The sequence below is a fragment of the Camelus ferus genome, chromosome 14 (genome assembly GCF_009834535.1).
Source record: "Camelus ferus isolate YT-003-E chromosome 14, BCGSAC_Cfer_1.0, whole genome shotgun sequence".
NCBI lineage: Eukaryota > Metazoa > Chordata > Mammalia > Artiodactyla > Camelidae > Camelus > Camelus ferus.
The window spans coordinates 12,916,621-12,938,980 of NC_045709.1; the positions used below are offsets into that span (position 1 = coordinate 12,916,621).

Here is a 22,360-nt window from a genome sequence, read left to right on the forward strand (position 1 = left end):
GTGGGTGTACCACTGAGCATGCCAGTACATTACAGTGAGCAGATAATGGAGCCCCAGGTCTACTGGAAGCCAAATCTCCCACCATCTCGGGGCTTGAGGTCTGCAGGGAGTTGAATCTTCCACCATTTGGGGCCTAGTTGGGTTTTAACCAGTTTATGTCCCATCCTCAATTGCTATGTCGTTCTTTTCATGGTTGTGCCCTGCCCTCATCCCTTCTGTCTCAATTACTCTGAGTGTTTTACATGTACTATTTCATACAATTCTCACACGGACAACTCTGGTAAAAATCATTATCATGTCCATTTTACAGATGGAAAAAAAAAAAGAAAGAAAGAAACATGAAAAGGTTAAGTTACCTAGTGTCACACAGTGAGTTCATGGCAGGGCCAGAATTTCTTTAAATCCAGGCAACATGAGCCCAGAGCCCGCTTTCCTACCCACTCTGCCTCTGGCATCATTTCTGCATCAAGCCATCACTAAGGATGTACGGGAAGGATGCAGAGGAAAACATTCGAAAGCAGAAAGTCTGACTCTGTGTGTACATGTGTGTTTGTTTTAATCTGTTTCTGGTCCCCGGCCTCCTTTCCCCAAGTTCTAATATTCCATATTAATTCTTATAATTACCAACTGTGGCTGACAGCCCTGCCTAGTTATTAGTGTAATTTGAGTTTGTGGAAAAGGCAATTACGATGATCAAGTAGTTGGCAAAAGTAACCCACAATCAGGGAGGTTTTTGAAGATGAAATTGCTCAGAAGAAAGTAACTAGACTGTTGGGACTGGAAAAGACGAGATGACCTGGGAAGTATCAGAGCTTGTTTTGTGTTATTTTGTTTTCACACAAAGGAAAGCAAAATATGATCTGGAATATTGACCTGAGAAAGAGGAAGGTCAGGAAATTAGAAGACTGGTGCTTTCAGCGTTGGAATGAGTGCAAAGTTGCCCTCGTTTTCCAAGTGGTATGATGAGAGGACTCCTGGGACGGGAGCCTGGGGATCCGGATTCAGGAGAGAGCTTTACCATTTGTGAGCTGTTATCTTTGATAAATTACTTATTCATTCATTTAACCAGTGGCCGTTGGACAATGGCTATGTGCCTGCATTGTTCAAATTTTGCAGGTGCCATGGTAAAAAGTAACAGACCTAGTCACTCCCCGTGTGAAAGTTATCATGTAGGACAAGATTCAGCAAATGTTTTCTGTAAAGGGACAGATAGTGAATATCTTGGGTTTTGCAGGACACAGGGTTTCTGCAGCACCTAGCCAACTAGCATAGGTACGTTGCAAAAATGGCCAAAGACAATACAAAAACAGGTGTTACTGTTTTCTGATAACTGCTTTGCTTACAAAAACCAGTGGTAGAGCAAACTTGGTTAGCAGGATGTACTTAGCCAACTTCTGATCTAGAGGAAGAAACCAACATTAACCAAATAATTATGCAAAGGTAATATGTGCAAAGGCCCTGTGGCACAGACGACACATACAGACAGTTTAGTGGGATTGATGGAAGGCCAATGGGGCTATTGCTAAGTGAGTAAGGGGGGTAACATGTAATTGAGTCTGGAAAGGGAGGGAGAGAGAGTAGCAGGTCTTTTAGGACACTTAGGATTTTAGTCTTTACCATGCTAACAATTGGCAGTCTTTGGATTATTTTAAGCAGGATAGTAATATGATCAGATTCAAGTTCCAAAAGACCACTCACTGCAGTGTGTAGAATGAATTGGATGAAATTTCCTCATCTGAAACATAAGGATGGGTATACTTGCCCTGTGTACCGGACAGCTGATTATGATAAACAAATTGCACACGATACACAGAGTGTTTATAAATATAAATGATGTAGAAAACTACGTAGTGATATTTTACAAGAAGCAACACAATCAGGTCACATATGTGCTTTCCAGTTTTCTCTATGAACAAAGGCAGCCAGAACTCATGAAAGAGATTGTTTTGTTTATGTGAACAGGCTTCCTTCACCAGGGTAACTACTCCTTAGGGTGCTCAGGAAAGAAGAGAAACTTCACTCACTCTCTCATTCTGTCTTTCTCCTCTCCCTTCTCTCACCAAGCACATCTGGGTGCTGCCTGGAGCCCAGGTCTGGGTCCAAACCCATGAAAATTTTCCAAGAATAAAAGCCTCTCAAGAATGCAATGGATCCTGGGGCGTCCTCCCCAGAGAAACAGGATAAAGAGAATTTAGTGGGTAAGTTCCTTTTTCCTGCCTTAGGTTTATTTTATGTATATTAAGCAAAGTGAGAATTGTGATGTTATAGAGAGTTAGAGAGTGAGCACGAGGTGGATTAATGCCTGTTGAGATGGGCTTCAGGTTCATTTTGCGCCCAGGATTTTAGATTCATTGCTTGTTGTGGTTTTATTTGCTTCTTAAAGAGCAGTCTATGACTTGCCCTGTTTTCTTAAGTGTTACATAGAATTTGTGTTTATCTTTGCATTCTTTTTTTTTGTCTTCAGATAGCAAAGACATTTTGAACAGGCTAGCATTTACCCATTTTCAAATATCATCTGATGATACTATGATTAAATAGTTGGTTTGAGCTACACTATGTTTGATACTTGGGGAGAAGTTGAAGAAGATAAAACTTAGCCCCTAAGCACCAATGACCACCTTGAATCCTGATGGCTATTCTGTATTGCAATGCATTTTCCTTGCATTATATTTTAAATCCTGTGATAATTCCAAGGTGAATTCTTTTATTACCTCATTTTATGATTGAGAAAACTGAGTCTTAGAGAGTTTAAAAACTGGCTGAAGGTCCAAACAGTGATGATGATGATGATGATGATGATGATGATGATGAAGACATTACATGTGTGTGTCCTAACCTGTGCTCTACACTTCAGTACAAGTTAGACATAGAGGACACATTTGGCATTATCAGTGTGTAAAAGAAAGTATATATTTAGAGGTATCTACCTGAGTTGGAAAAAAGAATGTTCTCTTGAAGGAGGCCTAGGAACACGGATCTGCTGGAGACAGTGAACAGCATTTGGAAGCACAAATGGGAGGTCTCTTCAAGGGTACAATCTTTTTAAAACAAGAAATTTCATGAGACTTTTTTTCCTTTTTAAAAAAGAATTGTATGTATTTTTTGTCTCAGGGGGAAGGGGAGATAATTAGGTTTATTTACTATTAACGTTTTTTAAGTGGAGGTACTGGCAGTTGAACCCAGGACCTCATGCATGTGAAGTACGCACTCTGCCACTGAGCTGTACCCTCCCCTTCACGAGACTTTTTAGCTTCCCTTTGACAGGCTAAGACAGCAGCTGAGTAAATGGCATGACTGGAGCTGTGTCATGGGTGGAGTATTTAAATGTGATCGTGGGTGTCCTTGGTTTTGTTTTTCGACTATAATGAAAACCTGCACTATCGCAGAACAGACAGAAAGGGGGCCTGTATGTTACAACTTCTGACTTCAGATGCTCTTGGTAATCTGTAAGCCGCAATACCAGTCCTTCTGTGAGGCTGGTGGGATACGCATGTCCTTGCCCGCCTCCTTCATGGGAACGTTAGCAAGACGCCATTCAGGCCTTCAAGCTGTACAGAAATTTCCACTCACGAATGTTGAGAGAGTGAAATGAGTAACTTGAGTCCTTGTCCTCACGCCCAGCAGGAGCCCTCTGCAGACGGTGCCTCTGGCTTGTCCCAGCTTTGGAACATCTCTTCCTGACTCCAAATTCAGTGACATCTCAAGGCTAGATCAGAAGCTACAGAATGCTCTCAGGGCTTCCCCCCAGGGGCCTCGGTGTTTCTACTACACTGCTGCTCTGTAGCCTTCTTCACAGCATCCCACCCCTTTCTTTGTCTCTCTTTTCTTTTCCTCAAGAGTTAAAGTGAAGTTAATTGGAATCTTGATTGTGTCCATCTTAGACATTCCGCTCAACACTGAAGTGCAGAACAATCTTCCCGGGGAGCTTTTTAAACTCAGATTCTTGGTCCTCAGGTCTAGAAGTTCTCGTCTCTAGGTCTAGGATGGACTTGAGAGTTTGCCTCCAAATGTGTCTCCAAGCTGGTGACGTTGCCATGCTGAGACCACACTTTCAGTTGCCCAGGATCTCTTTTTAGCAAATTCTGTATTTTTCCTTAAAAATGTTCCTGACGCAAGCCGTGTTCATATTTCAGAGAAAAAGGCAGGAGGGCTGATGATTTACAGGTGATGAAAAGAGAGTGTTTCCCCGTGGGGCTTCACCTTAGAGTTTATGTTTGGTGCTTAAAATCCTTGATCCACTAGAGAAAGAACCCGAGAGCTGCTGAGAATCCATTTACTGACTGTGTCTCCACAGGATTGAAAGTGAACAGAAGAGGGGGAAGAATTTGTAACACTCCCTCCCCAGGCCCGGGGAAGGTGATGGTTCTTATTTCACACACCTTGTATTTTTCCCCTAGGATGCATCTGGTTTTTCCTGCTCTAAAAACACAAAGAACATTTTTTTTTTTTAACTTGACATGGTTAGTTTTGCTTTTAAAATGCTAAAGGTAGCAAAGAATAAGAAAACTGAACAGCAGGAGTCAGTCATGCTTCCATCACTCAGAATTAAGCACTGTTAATATTTTGGTTAATTTTCTTCCAATCTTTTTTCTATGCATATAGTTTTACTGAGTGGGATCATACTGTCCATATAATTTTGGATCCTACTACTTTTATTCTTTCAACAATATTCCATAGCAATGTTCTCATGTTTTTGTAACTTAAACAAATTTTTTTTTGGTTGTGATATTGTGTAGACATGTCACCGTTTGCTGAGTCACCCTTCCATAGCTTTCGGGGTGTTTTTGATCCCGCACTCTTATAAACAACACCATGGTGAGAACATCTGGGCATAAATCTTAGGGAAGAAGTAATTGTACTTGTTGTTATTGGTAGTTATTTCAGACAGAAAAGGCAGGGTGGGGAGAAAGGAGAATGACGCAAAGTAAATATTTTCTCCTTATCTGCCTCCTAGAATGGTGTGCGTGTAGGGGGTCGGGGGTGAGGCTATAAGACAATTTATATGAAGGATAAAATGCGAGGACATATGATTTCAGGTTAAATGACTCTCTGGAAAGCAAACAGAATCTCCTCTGATGGATCATTATTTCCAGGCAAGAAACTTCAAACAGAGCAATCAATCAGCCTGTCATGTCGCTGAGCATCACTCTTGATCAGTCAAAGCATTAAGGGTACCACGCACTTCATTCATTCACTAAAGGAGGATGTGGAGATGAATGTGGGAGATGAACGTGGGTCTGGAGGACACGAAGGCCGGGCAAGGCACGAAAATCCATGAGGACTTGGTGCTTTCTCTACTGCAGGGGACGTTTCTGTGCCGTTAGCATGTGGCCTAGTCACCGAGACCCAGAAGTGAGAGGCCAAAACACTGCCTCTTGAAAACCTGAATTATGGGTGGGCTAAGAGCCCGTGTGCCAAGCCTGGGCTCCGCATGGCAGGCTTGGGAGTTGCTGCTGCAGCTGACCGGTGGGGATGGCGCCCCACGGGACTCACCCCGAGGCTGCAGGGCCAGCTGCCTCTGGGGGTGGGGGTGGGAATGTGAAGAGCGCCCCCCGAGGGGGCTTTGGCCGTGCTGGCAATGCTTACGCTCTTAAGCAGAAAGGGGGAGTATAAGGTATAAAAAGTATTATTTTTATACCTTTTGGAACATTCTATTCTAAAACATATCTTAAATATTTCTTCAAAAGGCCAAATGGTCAAAAAAAAAAAAAAAAGGAAACAATGTAAATGTGTCATGAAATTTATGTAACCGCTAAACTCAGATCATCTTTCTGTATTTAAAATGCAAATCTGACAGTTTAGAAAACTCTTGGGCTTATGGAATTTTGTAGTCATAGGACTAGCTCTGGTGATCACCATCTTGTTCCAATTTGGTAGTTTTGCAGCAAATCTCTCTCTTTCTCTTTCTCTCTGTCTGTCTGTCTGTCTGTCTCTTGAAGGTTTGATCTGAAAGAACTTATAAAGTCAGTGACCAGCCTCACTTTAGCAGGTAGGAACCTGCAGGAGTTAGGGTTTTATTGTAGATTCTCCTTGAAAATGTGGTTCTTGTACCTAGAGAGGAGCTTTCGTCGGCATGGACCCGATTATTCACAACAGACACTTAGAATTCTCTCCGGCAAAACAATAAATAAATAAAAACAAAACAAAACAAAAATGTCCACTGTCAAAGCAAAAGTTAAACCAAACCAAGTTAAACCCACAAGAAAGAAAAACCTTAGTGAAGCCGATCGCCATAAAAGAGAGAAGTCAAAACTCACAAGTACTCTGAACCAACCCCACTGGAAGGAAGGGGTGTGGGGAACGTTAAGGCTGGAGAGCACCAGTGGGAAGGTGCTGGAAGGCCTCAGGGGGTGGTCGTAGTCCCATTGTGTTTGCTGAGAAACTTCTCATGTCTTTATGACGGGGGCTGCTTTTACAGCTTGGGGTGTGGGGGCTACTGAAGTTAGGCTCCTACCATCCCATGAGACAGGAGTGCAATCTCCTTAATGGTTACATTTCAAAAGAACAGCTCCCAGGCCCTTGAGCAGGGTAGCCCTGGATTGTAACACTGGCCAGAGGCTGTTTAGAAAGATTGACACCTCAAAGGGGCAGAGAAAGAATTTACAAAGAGAAGCGTTCTAAAGGAACGCTCTGAGAAAAGGGAAATGAGGGGGGCCCAGAGTCAAGGAGACTGTTTAACAGCTAGTCAAGCTGAAGGAAATGTTAAGACTGCCTTGACCAAAACACACCTCCAGGAAAATCCTAGGCAGCGGCCTGGCTGCCTCGAGGGCCTCCTGGTGTGGCTGATAACTCCTTTACGTGGAATTTCTTCAGTCCTCACAACTAGTTATTATGGGCTTAACAGGAGGACAGGTTGAGTGACTGATAAAATGCCCTGGAGCTGACAAACAGAGGCGTCCCGATTAGGATTCAGGCCCCCGAACGAACGCTCTCCGTCCCTGAGAGACACTGCCTCTGGTCCGTCCGCAGGCGGGCGGTGCGGAAGGTCTTCCGTTCTCTCTCTCCCCTCCTCCTTCTGAGGATGCAGAGCAAGCAGGGAGCGTCCTCTGGTCCATGCCGAGTCATTTATCGAAGTCTGAGATACCTACAACAAGGTGCACAACTCTTAAGTGCTGGGCTTGAGAGACTGACTATACTAACAGGCAATGGCTGGACCATATATAAAAATAGAGCTCGGATCCCCACCCTGCAGCAACTGGCCCGGAAAACCAACCCCTCATCTACCATAACCAGCCCAGGAAGCCAGCCTGCTATACATCAGATTTTTATCTTTAATAACAACCAGGGAAGCTAATCAATAATCTCTCTAACAGTCAGCCCTGAATGGCCAGGGCTCGTTTAATAATGGACAGCTTCCCTGCTTTTGGTTCCAGATTCCAACTTAGGACCAAGAAAAGCAAGCCAAACACGTACCCTCCAGCTAATCACATAGGATGCTCTGCTTCTGGTTCATCCACCGTTAGCTTCCCCAGGCCAACAGCCTCCAATCAGGACACCGGAAGCTGACCACTTTCTCCACTATGAAGCTTTCCCAGCCCCTCTGCCTGCCTTTGAGTCTCTGTCAAGAAAGCAAGTGACAGAGGCTGACACTTTAGTGACAGCAAGCTCTGAATAAGTAGCCTTTGCTTTTCTCCTTTGGCGGGGCTTTGCTTACTTCCACAGGCTCAGTGTGTAAGTCTACGTAATTACTACCATCAAGATATGACACACTTCTGGCACCCTAAAAAGCACCCTCATCTCTTCCCAGGTAATACCCAATGGCTAAAACTCTACTACCCAGAGACAGCACGACTCTGATGGCAAACATAATAGATTAGTTTTGCCTCATCTTGAAAGAAATGATACAACATTAGTGAAATCATACGGTATGTACTCGGAACAAGGAATCAGAAAGTACATACTCTTGTGTCTGGCTTATTTTGCCTAATATTCTGTCTATGAGATTCATCCGTACTTTGAATACAGTGGTAGTCTTGTCTTTTTTCTTTCTAAGTAAGTATTCCTTTGTATGGACATACCACAATTTTATTTATTCATTCTTCTATCGATGGGCATGGGTGGCTCTTCATTTCTTGGGTTTTATGACTAGAATTGCAATGAATATTCTTGAATATGTTTTTCACCAAAATCAGCACTCATTTCTCCAAGACATTACTTAGAAGTTGAATACCAAGTCATAAAGTGTGTGTTTAGCTTTAATAGATACATCCAAACAGTTTTCCAAGATGATTGTATCAGTTTGCAGCAATGTGAGCTCCGATTGCTCCACAGTCTTGATAAAATGTGGCCTTGTCAGTGTTTTGATGTTTGCCGTTCTGGAAACCGTGTATATAATCTCATTATGAGTTTCATTTTAATTTCCCTGTAATGTACATCATCCTATGCTGGTGTTTTTAAATAATGTCCTAGTACATAGATGACTGTTTCTGCTTAGAGAGAAAATGACTATTTATAGTAACACAGATCTGTGGGCAAGGATCGCATGTGGTGTCTATCCAATATTTAAATACTGTCAACCAACCCAAATTTGGGAAATCAGCAACCAAATCACTTAGCCTGTTTTATGTTCTAAAATTCACCTCCACTTCTAATGCCGCCTAAGTGGGGTTATTGATCTAGAATATTCTTCCCTGCTTCCTAGCTGCACACGAGTTACAAATCTTGCCTTTGTGCTTACCCGCGTCCTAGAGGGTATTTAAGTCCCCTCTGGTGCCATGGGCTGCATCTCAGCTCTAGGAACGAGGCCCCAGGGGCATGTCTCTACAACTGAAGCTCTGTTTTGCCTCACTGCTTAAGTCGATAAAGGTAGATGCGAACTACCGTCAGTTTGTGGAACTTGTGGGTACCACTTTATTTAAAGAGAGATTCAGGTGATGGTGACAACACTAACCAGAGAGTTTTCTGGCTGCAAAAGGAAGGGTTGACCTTAGTTGTCTCTAAAGTCCTTCCAGGCGACGTCCCAGCGTCGGCAGCGCTGAGCCCCAGGTTCTGTGCGTAGTTCCCTTTTTGCAGATTGAGGGAAAGCTGTTCCCCAGGCATTTCTGCTGCTCTTCATCACAGGGGCGTGCAGGGGGGACCCCCACTCACTTCACCAGCTGTACACATCCGAGAAGGATGCGCAGCAGAGCAGGGCCTTGTAATCACCCCCGTCCGTGTGGTCTCTTTCCCTGCCGGACATGAACTCTTGTCGGAAAGTTCCCCATTCTCCTCTCCTTTGTATCCACGGCTCTTGCAGCACAGTGGCTGGCGTGGAACTGGTAAAATAGGTGTTAAATAGATGAATGAGAAGCCGGGGCAATTTTCTGGGGGTGGCAAAGTCCAGTTCTCCCCCAGGAAGGAATGTGATGATAGCTTTCTGGTATGATGACAATTACCCACTGAGAAACACCCTTCCGTCCGTGGATTGGGATAAAGCAGGAGATGATCAGATGCGCTCTGGGCTTTGTGGCTAACAGGGAGGTGGTTGCGGCCCCTTTTTTTTCCTTCATCCCCTCAAAGGAATGGCGGAGGGAAGCCTCTGGCAGGATCCTTGTGTAGGCTGAGGTAAAGGGGTACAGGAGGTTTCTGAAGATCCTTTGTAATGCAATCCCAGTATTTCCTTTGAAGCAGAATTGCAATCCTCAAATAGGACCTCTCAGCACAGCATTCTGGTTTTAACTGCAGGAGGGTTGGTGGGGAAGAGAGGAGGGAGAACAAAGGTTGACTGAAAAGACCTGATTTCCCCCAAGATGCAGGAGAAGTGCTTTGTGCTCCCCCTGAGCTGCAGAGCCCTGCAGGGAAGCCCACAGCCCCACTTCAGCCGGCTGCTAATGACACCCCCAGGCTCCACCAGTCCTCCCAGTAACATCGGCCTCGGTCATTCAGATGCTCAAGTGTAAATCTTGGAAGATTACTCGTGTCCTCAGCTCTGTCCTCTCTCGCACATTTAGTACTTAGCAGAGCCTCGCTGGCAGGTAATGGTGCAAGGGCTACTAGGGGCTGCCGGAGCTCCTGTAGGTCAGGGCAGTCTTCTCTGCGACAGGCACTTGCTTATGCAGCTTAGTGTTAAGGCTGTAGCTAGTTTGGGCCTGTCTGGGGCTTGCCCAGGACGCAAAGTGGAGCTGATGTCCTTGCTGGAGGCCCAGCTGCCTGTGTGTGTGCAGCACTGGTGGTCACAGCCTCAACACCCCGAGGCTCCTGAATCCCAAACATGGCAGTGTCAGCGGGGAGGGAACACACCAAAGAGGGCAGGGAACGTGCTGCTTTTTCTGTGGGTTCGTCAAGATGCCAGGGAAGTGCAAATTGTCCGGGAGAGGCGTGTACAGGCACAGTTATTGTTGCCTTGTTTGTAAAGGCACAATTGCAAGGAACACTATTACCCATTTATGGGAGAATGGCTAAATAAACTGAGTTACAAATTTAGGCTAGAAGGCAGTAATTAAGAAGAATGAGATTACATCTGTAAAGACATGGAAATATCTCCAAAATAGATTCAATTTTTTTAAAAAGAAAGTAGAAACTTAGATACAGTGTGATGCCAATTCTCACAAAATCTACAAATCTAAACCAAGTGTTTTCTTGTTCTTTTTTTTTTAAATTGCAGTACAGTCAATTACAATGTGTCAATCTCTGGTGTGCAGCACAATGTCCCAGTCATGCATATACATGCATATGTTCATTTTCATATTTTTTCCATTAAAGGTTATTCCAAGATATTTAAGTTATTTAAGCCAGAAAGAGAAAGAATAAACCAAGTGTTTTGTAACTGCAGATGCATGTATGTAAATACATAGGAACGGGTCTATAAGGACATATACCAAATGGATAACTATGGAAACTTTCTAGATAAAAGTGGACTGAAAAGAGGATGGTCAGGGGGCTTTTAGTTTTGTCTGTATTGCTTGGAGCTTTTTAAACAATGAGCTGTATCATCATTAATAATTTTTAAAAGAACTAATACATAAAATACAACAAAGTTTCGATGAGAAGACACAAAATGTCTTTTTACCCTGCCTAGTGATAGCCTGATCCACCTCAATGTGGATTTTGCAAAGTGATATTTTGGAAATGTAAACTTTGGCCTATGCATTACTGTTATTGAGTATCTTCGTGTGTATTTAAAGCCTGTAAAAGGATATTTGCACTCAGAAGTTTTTAATATGAAATATGTCTCTAAAACTTAGATGCCTTTCGCTTGTGAGAATGTCACAATTGTGAAGACTGAAAAGATCCAGTGAGGACAGGGCACGTGGGAACAGGCCGAGCATCACGGTGCACTGTTGACGAGAGTAAACGTTGGGTCAAACTCTTTGAGGGGCACTTACCATCAACCAAAATTGTAAATATTAATCCCTTAGACCTAACACCTCCACTGCCAGGAATTCGTCCTACACAAGGGCACAAAAACACTCATTAAAAAGGACTCATCACAGCATTACCTGTAAGAGCAAAACCTTAGAACCTTTGCAAATATTCCTAAGTTGGTGTTTGCCAACAAACCAGCAGCAGTAAAATGAATAGATGAGGATGAATCTGAGGTGGTATCAGCGAGGCTCAGTGACTGCTGTAGTTGGATAGGGCAGAGGCAATGGTGACCCTGCACCTCCAGGCTGGACCACAGTGTGCCTGGCTAAGGCGTTATCTGAGACAGAGATGGTGTGGAGTGTTTGTGGCATTACCTGAGCGGAGTCACCCAGCCAATGTGATTAGTTCCAGTGCTTGTGTAGAGAACATGGAATCAACTGGAGGAAGTCAAGGGGTGAGGATGGGACTGGTTACCAAGAAGAGGAGAACAAGAAGGAGCAAGGATTAAAAAGAAGGTGAAACAGTAAATATAAAGAATTCTAAGGTGCAAGGATCAGCTAGACCAGGATGCTTTACAAACAAGAATTCTAAGACTTGAGAAACTATGTAATTGATATGATTCAAGCTACAAAGATTGGGATGGTTGAAGTGTGATTTGAACTTAGTCTCATCTTTTTCCAGGCAATATTTGTGAAGCCCAAACACCCCTGTTATGGTAATATGTGATTAGCAAAAAGACAGCTGATATATTGAGCTGATGTGACAAAATTCCATGAGAAGTCAGAAATGTCAAATATCCATGTCTGGCAAGTCCCCGTAATAGCCATCAATCTGTAACATGGGGATAAGTGTAGTGATACACATTTACTAAGGTGGATAGTAATGTGTGGGTCAGGTACCACGTGTAAATCATCTCGTTTACTCTTCATCAAATCCTTCAAGGTAGGTAATTTCTATGCCCATCCTACAGATGAAGAAACGGATGCTCAGTAAGACTGAGTGTCTGCCCTGAGACCACAGCATTGGTAAATTAGAGAGAGCTCATAGAAACTCGTTCGGAGGGCCCTTCAAAATGTTGTTTACTTTTGCCACATGCTCTCCTCTGTGGATAATAGGACCTACCCGTCTGCCCCAGAGGTTGCCTGGACTGCACCTGGAGAATTCTGGCGGTCCAGGAATCTGTCTTCTAAAGTGGCACCTTGATGATTGTGATGTGGGTAGTTTTACGTGTTTTGAGAATCGTAAGCTGTGGCAACCCTGCGTAAATGTAACGGTAATTTTTATTGACGGCTACGAGGCTTTTCTTGGCAGGGACAGGTCAGTTTTCATCTAAAAACCTGAGTGCATATTGTCCGTGTGTGTGTGTGGGGGGGTGGTTTACTGCAGGCATGAGTGTGTGCGGATGCAAGGTTGCTTCCCCAGCCCGGTCCGGGCGTGGCCAGGCCCCTTGGCGGTGTCACCGTCTACGCAGCCGCGTGGCTTTTCTAAGAACCACGTCAGTTACAGGCTCGCCTCCCTTCTATTTTCTAGGCATCAAGAGTAAACGGCTCGGGGTGTGTGGCTGGGTCCTGTTTTCCCTTTCTTTGCTGTTGATGATCATTACCTTCCCTGTCTCCATATGGATATGCTTGAAGGTAACACCCTGGGAGATAGATTGGGCTCGTTACCTGAGCTGATAGACCATTAGGACTAAATGCTCTCGCTTAATCTCTTAGGTCATTAAGGAGTACGAACGGGCTGTTGTATTCCGACTGGGACGCATCCAAGCTGACAAGGCCAAGGGACCAGGTATGACGCTGCGGCTGCTTCTGATGAGGGTCGTGGGCACCTGTTACTGCTACCAAAAATTTCCCTGGATGTGTCTGATGAGCAGAAATAAAATCACAGGAAGCGGGGCCCTTGCCTTTCTGCACAATTGAAGGATGTCGTCCTCCTGTGCAAGTTAATGGGAGTGACCACTAGACCACTAGCTTGGGAGTTTGGAAATCTGGACCTGTTTTCTAACACTCTTGAGAGCTTCTGTGAACATGAGCAGAGAGCAGCTCTGGTTATGACGACTGGACGTCACATATTTCCAGGGCCACAGGGAGAATGAAGGAAGATGGAGAGGAGGGGACAAGTGGCCGAGGGAGACAATTATGTTACTCAGGGAGAGTATTCCGGGAGCTGGTTTTTGATTCTCACTCTCCGAAAGAACTAACAGAAAAGTGAAAGACAATTTCCTCTCTTGGCAAGTAGATGAATAGAAACACAAAACTGGAAGGCACTGTACAGTGCCTTTTGTCAGATGTGGTCTTTATTTCCATCCTTTCTCTACAACCTTAGAATAAAAAAAAGTCCCAAACTCTTCATGTCAAAAAAGGATGAGATTTTCTTTTGTGGGGTGTTGAGAGGGGAGAGGTATCCGTACTAAAACTCCCCAGAAGTAAGATATTGATTTAATACTCATAATTTCTCCTGGTGTGTATTTAGTTGAACCTTAAGAAATTGCTAATGTCTGGTTGTTTTTTTAAAGAATGATTTCTTTTTTTTAATTAAAATTTTTTTTTATTTTGCAGGGAGTAATTTTGTTTATTTATTTATTTATTTACTTACTTACTTACTTACTTATTTAATGTAGGTACTGGGGATTGAACCTAGGACCTTGTGCATGCTAAGCACATACTTCTACCACTGAGGTATACCCTCCTCCCTGCTAATGTCTGTTTTTGACTCACCAAAACGGGAATTTCATATGATAGATTCTAAGATTCTTGAAAGGAGAGGTTATCAAAATAACATCTTGAAAGGAACATGGAAATGAATAGTTAATTCCTATACTTCTCTGATAACATTTGTTTTCTGTCTCCTCATATGATGTATTTGAGTAAAATCATTCTCCTGAACTGTGGGATCTCTGGGGGCAGGAACTTCCTTATTCCCTCTGTGTGCTCTGCGTTTGGCCATGCGGCATGCAGGCACTCAGGTATCTGTTACATAAAAAAATATATGAGAAGCTTCAAAAGGAGAAGCCTGTTACAGATACTTAGCCACTTCAAGTAGCATAATCCTACTTGTCTAATAAAGAACCGAAAGAAAGAGCAAGCATTGCTTACTCTGGATATTTTTATGAGTTTGTCAAAGTACAAGTGTTAGAATCCTCCATCCGAGGAATAACAGAACAAAGTTAACCCCTTCCTCATCGTGTTTCGTTTGATGGGGCCAAGATTATAACTTAGCATAAAACTGGATTTGAGCTAAACACAAAAGCCACAACTTGAAGGACTCTAGAGAAAAGTCTCTTTTAAATGCATTTCCCCAGAAGGTTTCACCACTAAATATCCCAGGATAACTACTCTCGTCATATGTGTCTCTGGGGCTAATGAGTTACCTCAGAATGTCATGAGGGCCAGAAGGAAACAGGCCAAATGACTAAGGGAAAACCTCTCCACTTCTGTAAGTAGAAATTATTCTCTAATAATAAAACTATTCGTAATAAGAACTGCTCCTTCTTGAACACTTAAAACATGCCTGGCACTGTGATTTAGTGTTTTATTTCATTGTCTTGTTGACTCATGCTTAATCTGCACTACTGTCTTATGGATATTAGGTAACTGATGCTCAGAAAAATTAGATGAATGTTCCGCAGTCACGCGATAGTAACTGGTAGGGCTGGGTGTTAATTCTCTCTAGTTCTAAGGGCCATGATCTTAGCCAGTGACTTAGGACCAACAACATGAAGTCATCCTCACTACAAGTCTCAGAAAGATTTAGAGACCAACAGAGAGAAAGCACCTTAGCAGCATGTTCTGTTGACGGTACCAGCCCTTGGCATGGTACTCAACCTAAAAAGTTGTTTCTTCTTTGAAAATAAAACCGAAGAGCATAAAATCTTTCTGGTAAATGGAAATGGATTGGTGCCCCCATCTTTCTGGCATGCCTTGTGGTTCTCTTCTTTGTAACTCTTGCTGTAGAGAACATTCAGCAGGGTAAGTTAAGGAGTCATAGGAGCCTCAGTGAGTTTCCTTAGCCCTTCCTTCACCCAGGCCAATACTTTACAACTTGGAGAGAAGCAAAATGTTTATGATTGAAGAATGCCATTGTATGCAAACCAGAAAACAGCCACAGAGAGATGACAAATTTTGTAATACATTGGTTCTAAGGACACTGAAATCCTGGGAAGATTTTAATTCTAACATTCCTTCAGTACTAATGCAGATCAATGAGAATGTTGATAGTCACTGATACTCAAGGTCAAAAGTCTACTGCTTGAATCTTTTATACACATACCTTTAACATGGGAAACCAATTTCCAAAATATCCTTTTAAATAAATGTCAAAGTCAACACTTGGATATAAGTAGGTTGAATTTTTACAAAAGAAAATCTAAAAATTAAATGTCAAGAATTTTTAGTTCTTTTCAAAAGATTTTAATTCCTAGGGAACCACTTTTTTTTTTAAGTCATTGACTGATGGGAGGAAATAATTTCCCCAAAGTGTACATACTGAAGGCCATCTGAAAAGTATTTATAGTCCCATGAAAATAATGTATTTTACAGCCAGGAGACAATGTGTTGAAGTTACTTTCAATAGGGTGAAATTTTAAACCATATTTTTTTTTCCGTAGGTTTGATTCTGATCCTGCCCTGCATAGACGTGTTTGTCAAGGTTGATCTCCGGACTGTTACTTGCAACATTCCTCCACAGGAGGTAATGCTGATCAAAGATATGTTTCTGGAAGTAAACCAACATCTTCCCTATTACATGGACAATTGAGATTTTATAGTAGGTTTTTAAACCATAAAGGGAAGGAGGAACTGAATTCTTAAATATCCGCTTAAGGAATCCTAGGTGGCTCCTGAAACTGATGGGCTTTTGGTTTCACCAAATGGGAATGAAGCCAAGGGCAAGGGCTGAATTGCTGGAAGATTTGGAGTATCTGGGTGGGAGAAAGTCTGAGAGAAGAGAGAGAAGGGATACAGATGGCAGAGAAGCTGGGATGCAGAATGACAGAGCAGATGCTTGGAAGTCTGATAAATCATTGTACGAAGGGGCTGAAATTAATTCGGTGTATGTCAGTGGCTGGTGATGATATTATCTTCTCCATCACCTTCTCAGAAAATTTCTTAGTAATATCAATATCCCTTGCCTCTCTGCTTTACAATCTTTTGTGTGTTTGGATGCAACTAAGTTGGGGCTGGCGTGGGGAAAGAGCAGACAGTTGCACAGAGCCCACCTGCAATTGGATTCCAAATAATTATTTTCAATTCCTAAAGTATTTCAACTGAATGATGCAAACCAGTAACTGGGTAATAAGAAAGAGAAACAGACTTACTAATAATCATGCCACTTTCTGATAAACAAAATGATCCAGGAAGAGGAAAGAAAATGTGTGAGAGGGCAAAGAGGATGAGAGGTGGGAAAATCAACATTTATGAGTATATGTTAAGTTTTTCTCTCTGGTCCAGAAAACTCAGTCAAGACCCCACAATGGTGTCTGCTCCTTCTCACGGGAATGGCAGAGTACTTACTTTAGAATTCAGCCCTAATCCTAAGAAAGCATGGGATGCTTAGGGACTATCATGTTTACTATTGCTCCATGGTAAACAGTGCCAGGTGGGAGAAGGTGGTCCTAGGTTCTCCTTCGGTGGTACCGCCAGAAATCTCATTGTCTCCAAAGTACATCGTCCTGTTAAATGCAGAGCCTCTATAAAGCTAAATCGATTTTTCTTTATTGGAACATAGAACATGGTCTCTGGTGCCATCTATGTTTTTTAAGAAGCACTGCTATTCATCAAGCTTGATGAAACAGAACCAGAAAGTTTTCAGGTATCAGGGAAACAGGTTGTTCTTCCTCTATTTACAAGGTAGAATTCTGGCAGGAACTCTACTATTGCATTTTAAAAATGGAAATAACCATTCTCGCCTCTGACTATGGGAAGTAAGACTTCCCTAAGATGAAGTTACAGAGGTAGGTACAGAGCATACCTGTGTAGTAATTTTGTTATCAACTAGGATGATAGTATATTGAAGCCAGGACAGATTTGGGGTGATGCTGGCATAAGTTGCCATTAATGCTCTCCTCCGGTGGACAGGGCTCTGGGGCTGGCTAACCCTTTGTTGAGTATTGTGAAAGTCATAAGCATGTGATTGTCCACGTTCTTGCTCTCCAGATCCTCACCAGAGACTCTGTGACCACTCAAGTGGATGGCGTGGTCTATTACAGAATCTATAGCGCTGTTTCGGCAGTGGCAAATGTCAACGATGTCCACCAAGCCACATTTCTGCTGGCTCAGACCACTCTGAGAAATGTCTTAGGGACACAGACTTTGTCCCAAATCTTAGCTGGCCGAGAAGAGATCGCCCATAGCATCCAGGTAAAGACACCAAGAACCTTCATCTTTAATCTGCTTATTTGATTATCAGTGATAATCAAATATTGGCAGTTCAAGGCACCCCCTCATGGGTGCGCGCGCACACACGCAGCTGCCCTAAACAGATGGGTCTCCGGTTGGGATTTCACTTCTTTATAATCATGAGGTCCAGATTTAAATATCTGAGTGGAAGAGGGGAGCTGTTGGAATTGCGCTCCGTATCCATTTTCTTTGGAATTCAAAATTATGAATTAGCATACACATTAGCCTTTTCCAAAAAGGTTAGAGACCAGATTTCTTTTTAGTTTAGATCACTCTAGAGGAAGGGTTGCCATTTCTCAGGCAGCCCGCTGTATTCCTGCGTTTCAGTGGACCGTGAAAGTTAGAAGAGGATTTGATTGAGACAGCACAGGACTGTCATTGCTGGGAAATCTGACTTCTTGCAACTAATATCAATAATGATATTAATAGTAATCATAATTATTATGCTGATGAGGATGTAGCGGGGCCATCTCACTTCCGGTAGACCCTAGATTATAGACAATCACATTTCTGCATTTTCCTAAATCAATTACATTTTCATTCTGAGCCTGCCCTCAGTAAGTTACAAGGGAAATTCAACTTTGGTTCTTCTTGGCATCTCCCCCAGTCCCTACGGTGGTGCCAAGTCCCCAGGTTTTACAAGATAATATCAGTTCTGCATGATAACTCTCCATGTCATTTTAAGAACTCCACAAGTTTGACGACTCAGATGTTTCCCCATCGCAGTCAGGTCACTGACTTCTTGTGGTGTCCCCCCATCTCCTGGGGCTCTGCAGGGATCAAGGAAAGGCCAGGGCTCTCTCGCTATATGGCGTCACAGAGATCTCTGCTCTTTCCCTTTGAGGGAACTACCCACCGGATCTCACTGTTTCTCAGGGCATCCTGTCTTATCCCTCCCGCTCCAGGATAACCAGCAAGGTATCTTCAACAGTCTTAAGCTTTCAAAAAGGATAAGGATATCTTGATTTTAGGCTTCTTCTGCTCTAAAAAATATGCCTTGCTCCCTGTTTAAAACTGGCCACAGTGCAGAGGTTAAACAGAGCAAGACAGATAATATCTCCAAAAGCACCTGGTGCTGTTATGTACTGAGTCATTGCTAGGTACTGATAGATAACTTACATGTATTATCTCCAATCCTCATGACAGTCCTGAAGGAAAATCTCTTACAGATGTGAAAACTGAGAATCAGAAAGGTTAAGTAACTGGCCCAATGATTCACAGCAGCAAATGGACAAAAGTCATTGCTGTCTGCTTGATGACAGTGACAAGAAAATTTCGCGTATTTGCACGAAGCTAGACAGACACTTCAGTAGGAACAGTTTGGGGGTGGACCCGCTGAGTGACCACCCATTAAAAGACCTATCAAGTTTTGTTTCTGAATCCATCCTGAGATTTACTTCAGTTCCAGGAAGTGAGCAGTAAGTCCTATTCCCTTCCCACACTGTCTCGCTCCAAATGCTGACCATACAAAAGGAGAGAAGGAAGAGGATTTTCCTGCATATGTAAAATATATTAGGAACCTAGATCACTGCACCTGTTGTCTGATCAGTGTCCTTTCTTTTGATTTGGAAACAGACCTTACTGGACGATGCCACCGAGCTGTGGGGGATCCGGGTGGCCCGAGTGGAAATCAAAGACGTCAGGATCCCCATCCAGCTGCAGAGGTCCATGGCGGCCGAGGCCGAGGCCACCCGGGAAGCCAGGGCCAGGGTAAGGGCGCGTCCGTCTGCACTGGAGGGCGGGCCGCCCAGCCTTGGAGCAGACAAGGGTGGAGCTTGCAAGGAAACTCAGGCTCTCTCAATTATTTTGATAAGAAGAGGGTTCTTTTTCAGTTTTTACTGAGAATTTACCCCTGAATTAAAAGGTGTTGGGGAACTTAATGTACCTAAAGGAAGCTTGATAATAGGTCTTGGGTCAAGGGTGCTCAGCCATATATCCAGTGGCTTAGCAAGGTGGGTCCCCACCTCCGGCCGTACAGCAGAGTCCTCTAGAGAGAAATGAGCAAAGCAGACACCAATTCCCAGGTCTCACCCCTGACTCAGTGAAGCAGAGTCCCCGGTGGGCCCAGGAACCTGCATTTTTATAAAGCTGTTTATTCTGGTGTAGCAACTTGGTGCCTGTCTTTTGAGCATCCTCCTTCTAGTGCGTTAAGTGAACTGGATTTTCAGGAGAAGGGGGGGATGGCTACAACCCAGGTTAGAATTACAAAATGTGAGCACAGCTTGGCCTCGAGTGTTCTTGACTCTGTTGGATCCATAGCCTTCGTGTCTGTGTGGAAGGGTTTCCTGAAGTATCACAAACCAACCAAGATTAGAAACCTTCGTGCACACCTTTGGAATCTTACTTGGGAGTCGAGGAAGGTTTTCTTCTGCTTATCCCTCTGGTTTGTTTGCTGAGCTCCAGCAGCTTCTGAGTAGTGGACCGAGGAGGTGCTTTTACCACACGGGCAGCGAGTGCCCACGGACGGGACAGCCGAGATCCAAGTCATTCTCGGGCACCCTGAGCACCACAAGAGAGCAGGGAACTTAAGAGATTCCCAGTGAGGGTTTGCAGACTGGTCCTTGCTGCTGCTTGTAATCAAGAGTGGGGAGAACCTGAAACAATTCTTAAGAATGAGACAAAGTTAACAGAACAAATTTATAATATCTATGATAAGTAAAAACGACAGAAAAACGCCAACTGGAGGCCTTGCATTTCAGGCTTTTCTGAAAACGAAGGCAGCGAATGGCGAGGCTCCAGGTGATTCAGGAGCATCACTAGTGTGGATGGACCCGTACCTGCTCGGGTTAAAGGCGATGCTTTGATTTTGTTTGAAAATGACACCTAGGGACTCACAGTTTATAAGCTGTCTCCCTGCTTCCTGCAGCCTCCTCCAATGTCTCTAATCACATTAGGATGTGAAACTCTTATCCTTGCCAGAGAATTAAGGAGATGAAACACGTGTGGCCAAGCAGGGGCTGGGAGAGAGTTACCAGGAGAGATCCCGAAAAAGAAAGCGCAGGTCACAGTTGTAAACTTCATTTCTGAAGACTTTTATTTCTGTCGTTTTAGGTCCTGGCAGCAGAAGGGGAAATGAATGCTTCTAAATCTCTGAAGTCAGCCTCCATGGTGCTGGCCGAGTCCCCCATAGCGCTCCAGCTGCGTTACCTGCAGACCTTGACCACCGTCGCCACCGAGAAGAACTCCACCATTGTGTTCCCTCTGCCCATGAATATTCTGGAGGGCATTGGTGGCGTCAGCTATGACAACCACAAGAAGGTCCCTAACAGAGCCTGAGGTCCTCCCGCTGCAGCCAGCCCTTGCGTACCTGTTCCTATGGAGAACCCAGTAGTTAGAAGTGTCAAGAATTTCAACACTATTCAGAGTATAACCCCACAGCTGGAATAGCATTAGCAGGGAAACGCTGTAGACGCTCTAGGAAAAGGAAAAGGGGAAAAGAAGGGTTGTGTACTACTTTTATTTTTAAGAACATAAAAGAACTGCATTCTTCTTATTCTAGTCAATGAGTAGGTGTCCCTGACTTACAGCAGGAACCTTCTTGCAGTAGGGGGAGGAAATCTTTGGGTGGCTGTGACTAAGATTTCAGAATTACTTTTTGATGGGTTTAAGAAGCACTCCAGATAATCTGCAAAGTAACCCGGGCCTCATATGTAGGCTGGCTATTTGCTTTATCATTCCAAAGTAATTATTTGTTAAATTTCCAATAGTTGGAGCAAAACCCCACAGTGCTTAAAATTAGGATTGATTTTGATGGTAAAGACTAAAGAGGCACTGAGGCTCCCAGCTGCAATCTTATCCCTGCCGCCCCCTCCCCAGGCAGACCGCACTCGGCTTTACCTGGGGGTGGTGGCCCATCCCAGCCTCCCGGCACCCTTGTCAGGGGGGCGCACAAGGCATAACGAGGCTGCAAGCTCCAGTCAGTTTATCTGCTCACAAGTGAGAACGCTTGTAGAAGGTCTTGTTGGTTGAAATCACTGGGAAACCTTCGCCTGTGGACCTCATGTTTTCACTCTATCGTGGCTCCCAAGAGCCACGAGTAATCAAGAATTGTTTGTAAATTCTATTCTCCCCCGCTAAACCCCCAAAATCATCAACAACAAAAAACTTATTAAAAATAAAGAAGCCATAGAAAGTGAACGTATTTAATTTGTTGCCACGGTGCAGTTTTCTTTGGGGCTCCATTCTGAGCAATGGGCTAGAACTTTTTTAAGTTTCCATTGATTGACTGTCTGCTACATGTTACACTGTGCTCAGCCCCTTATAAATACTAAGAAGTGTCCTTTTTCACAGATGATGTCGAGAAGTGATGCCGAGAGGTTGAATAGCTTGTCCATGGTCCTTCAGCTAGTGAGTGTTGGGTTAGGATTTAAAACCACGTCTAACTCCAGAGATCTTGCTCTTAACCATCCTTGAGTTTTACTGGGAGGAGGCGGGTGGGAGAGGCAGTCAGAGCCATTACATTTGCTTTTTTTGCCTTTAATACCGGTCTTTTAGGTTCTAGAAGCCTGGGTGCCCACTATGGTTTTCCACTGTGTCTAGGACTGTGAGAGCATGCACACGTGTGTGTACACCAACTTCCCACACACCTCACGCTGCTTTTCAGGCTCCACACACACTCCCCATGCAACCTCCCACCCTCAGTTCCTCTGCCTCGCTATCCCCACATCCCTGCTCCATCCCTC

The 22,360-nt window shown here is 43.7% G+C and overlaps 1 protein-coding gene across 2 annotated transcripts; it reads left to right on the forward strand.

Annotated features, from left to right (window-relative positions):
* The first annotated feature begins 12 nt into the window (after positions 1-12).
* STOML3 (stomatin like 3) lies at positions 13-21,792 on the forward strand. Of its 2 annotated transcripts, XM_006182621.3 has the most exons (8): positions 13-1,023; positions 2,065-2,198; positions 12,814-12,917; positions 12,999-13,071; positions 15,890-15,972; positions 17,436-17,639; positions 19,254-19,388; positions 20,730-21,792. In XM_006182621.3, exons 2-8 carry the CDS (start codon positions 2,147-2,149, stop codon positions 20,952-20,954), a joined length of 876 nt encoding a protein of 291 aa, XP_006182683.2. In that variant the 5' UTR covers positions 13-1,023; positions 2,065-2,146; the 3' UTR covers positions 20,955-21,792. The 2 variants fall into 2 exon arrangements, with proteins under 2 accessions (XP_006182683.2, XP_032352155.1); XM_032496264.1 differs by lacking the exons at positions 13-1,023; positions 2,065-2,198 and having other exon boundaries at positions 12,519-12,917.
* The last annotated feature ends 568 nt before the right edge of the window (positions 21,793-22,360 follow it).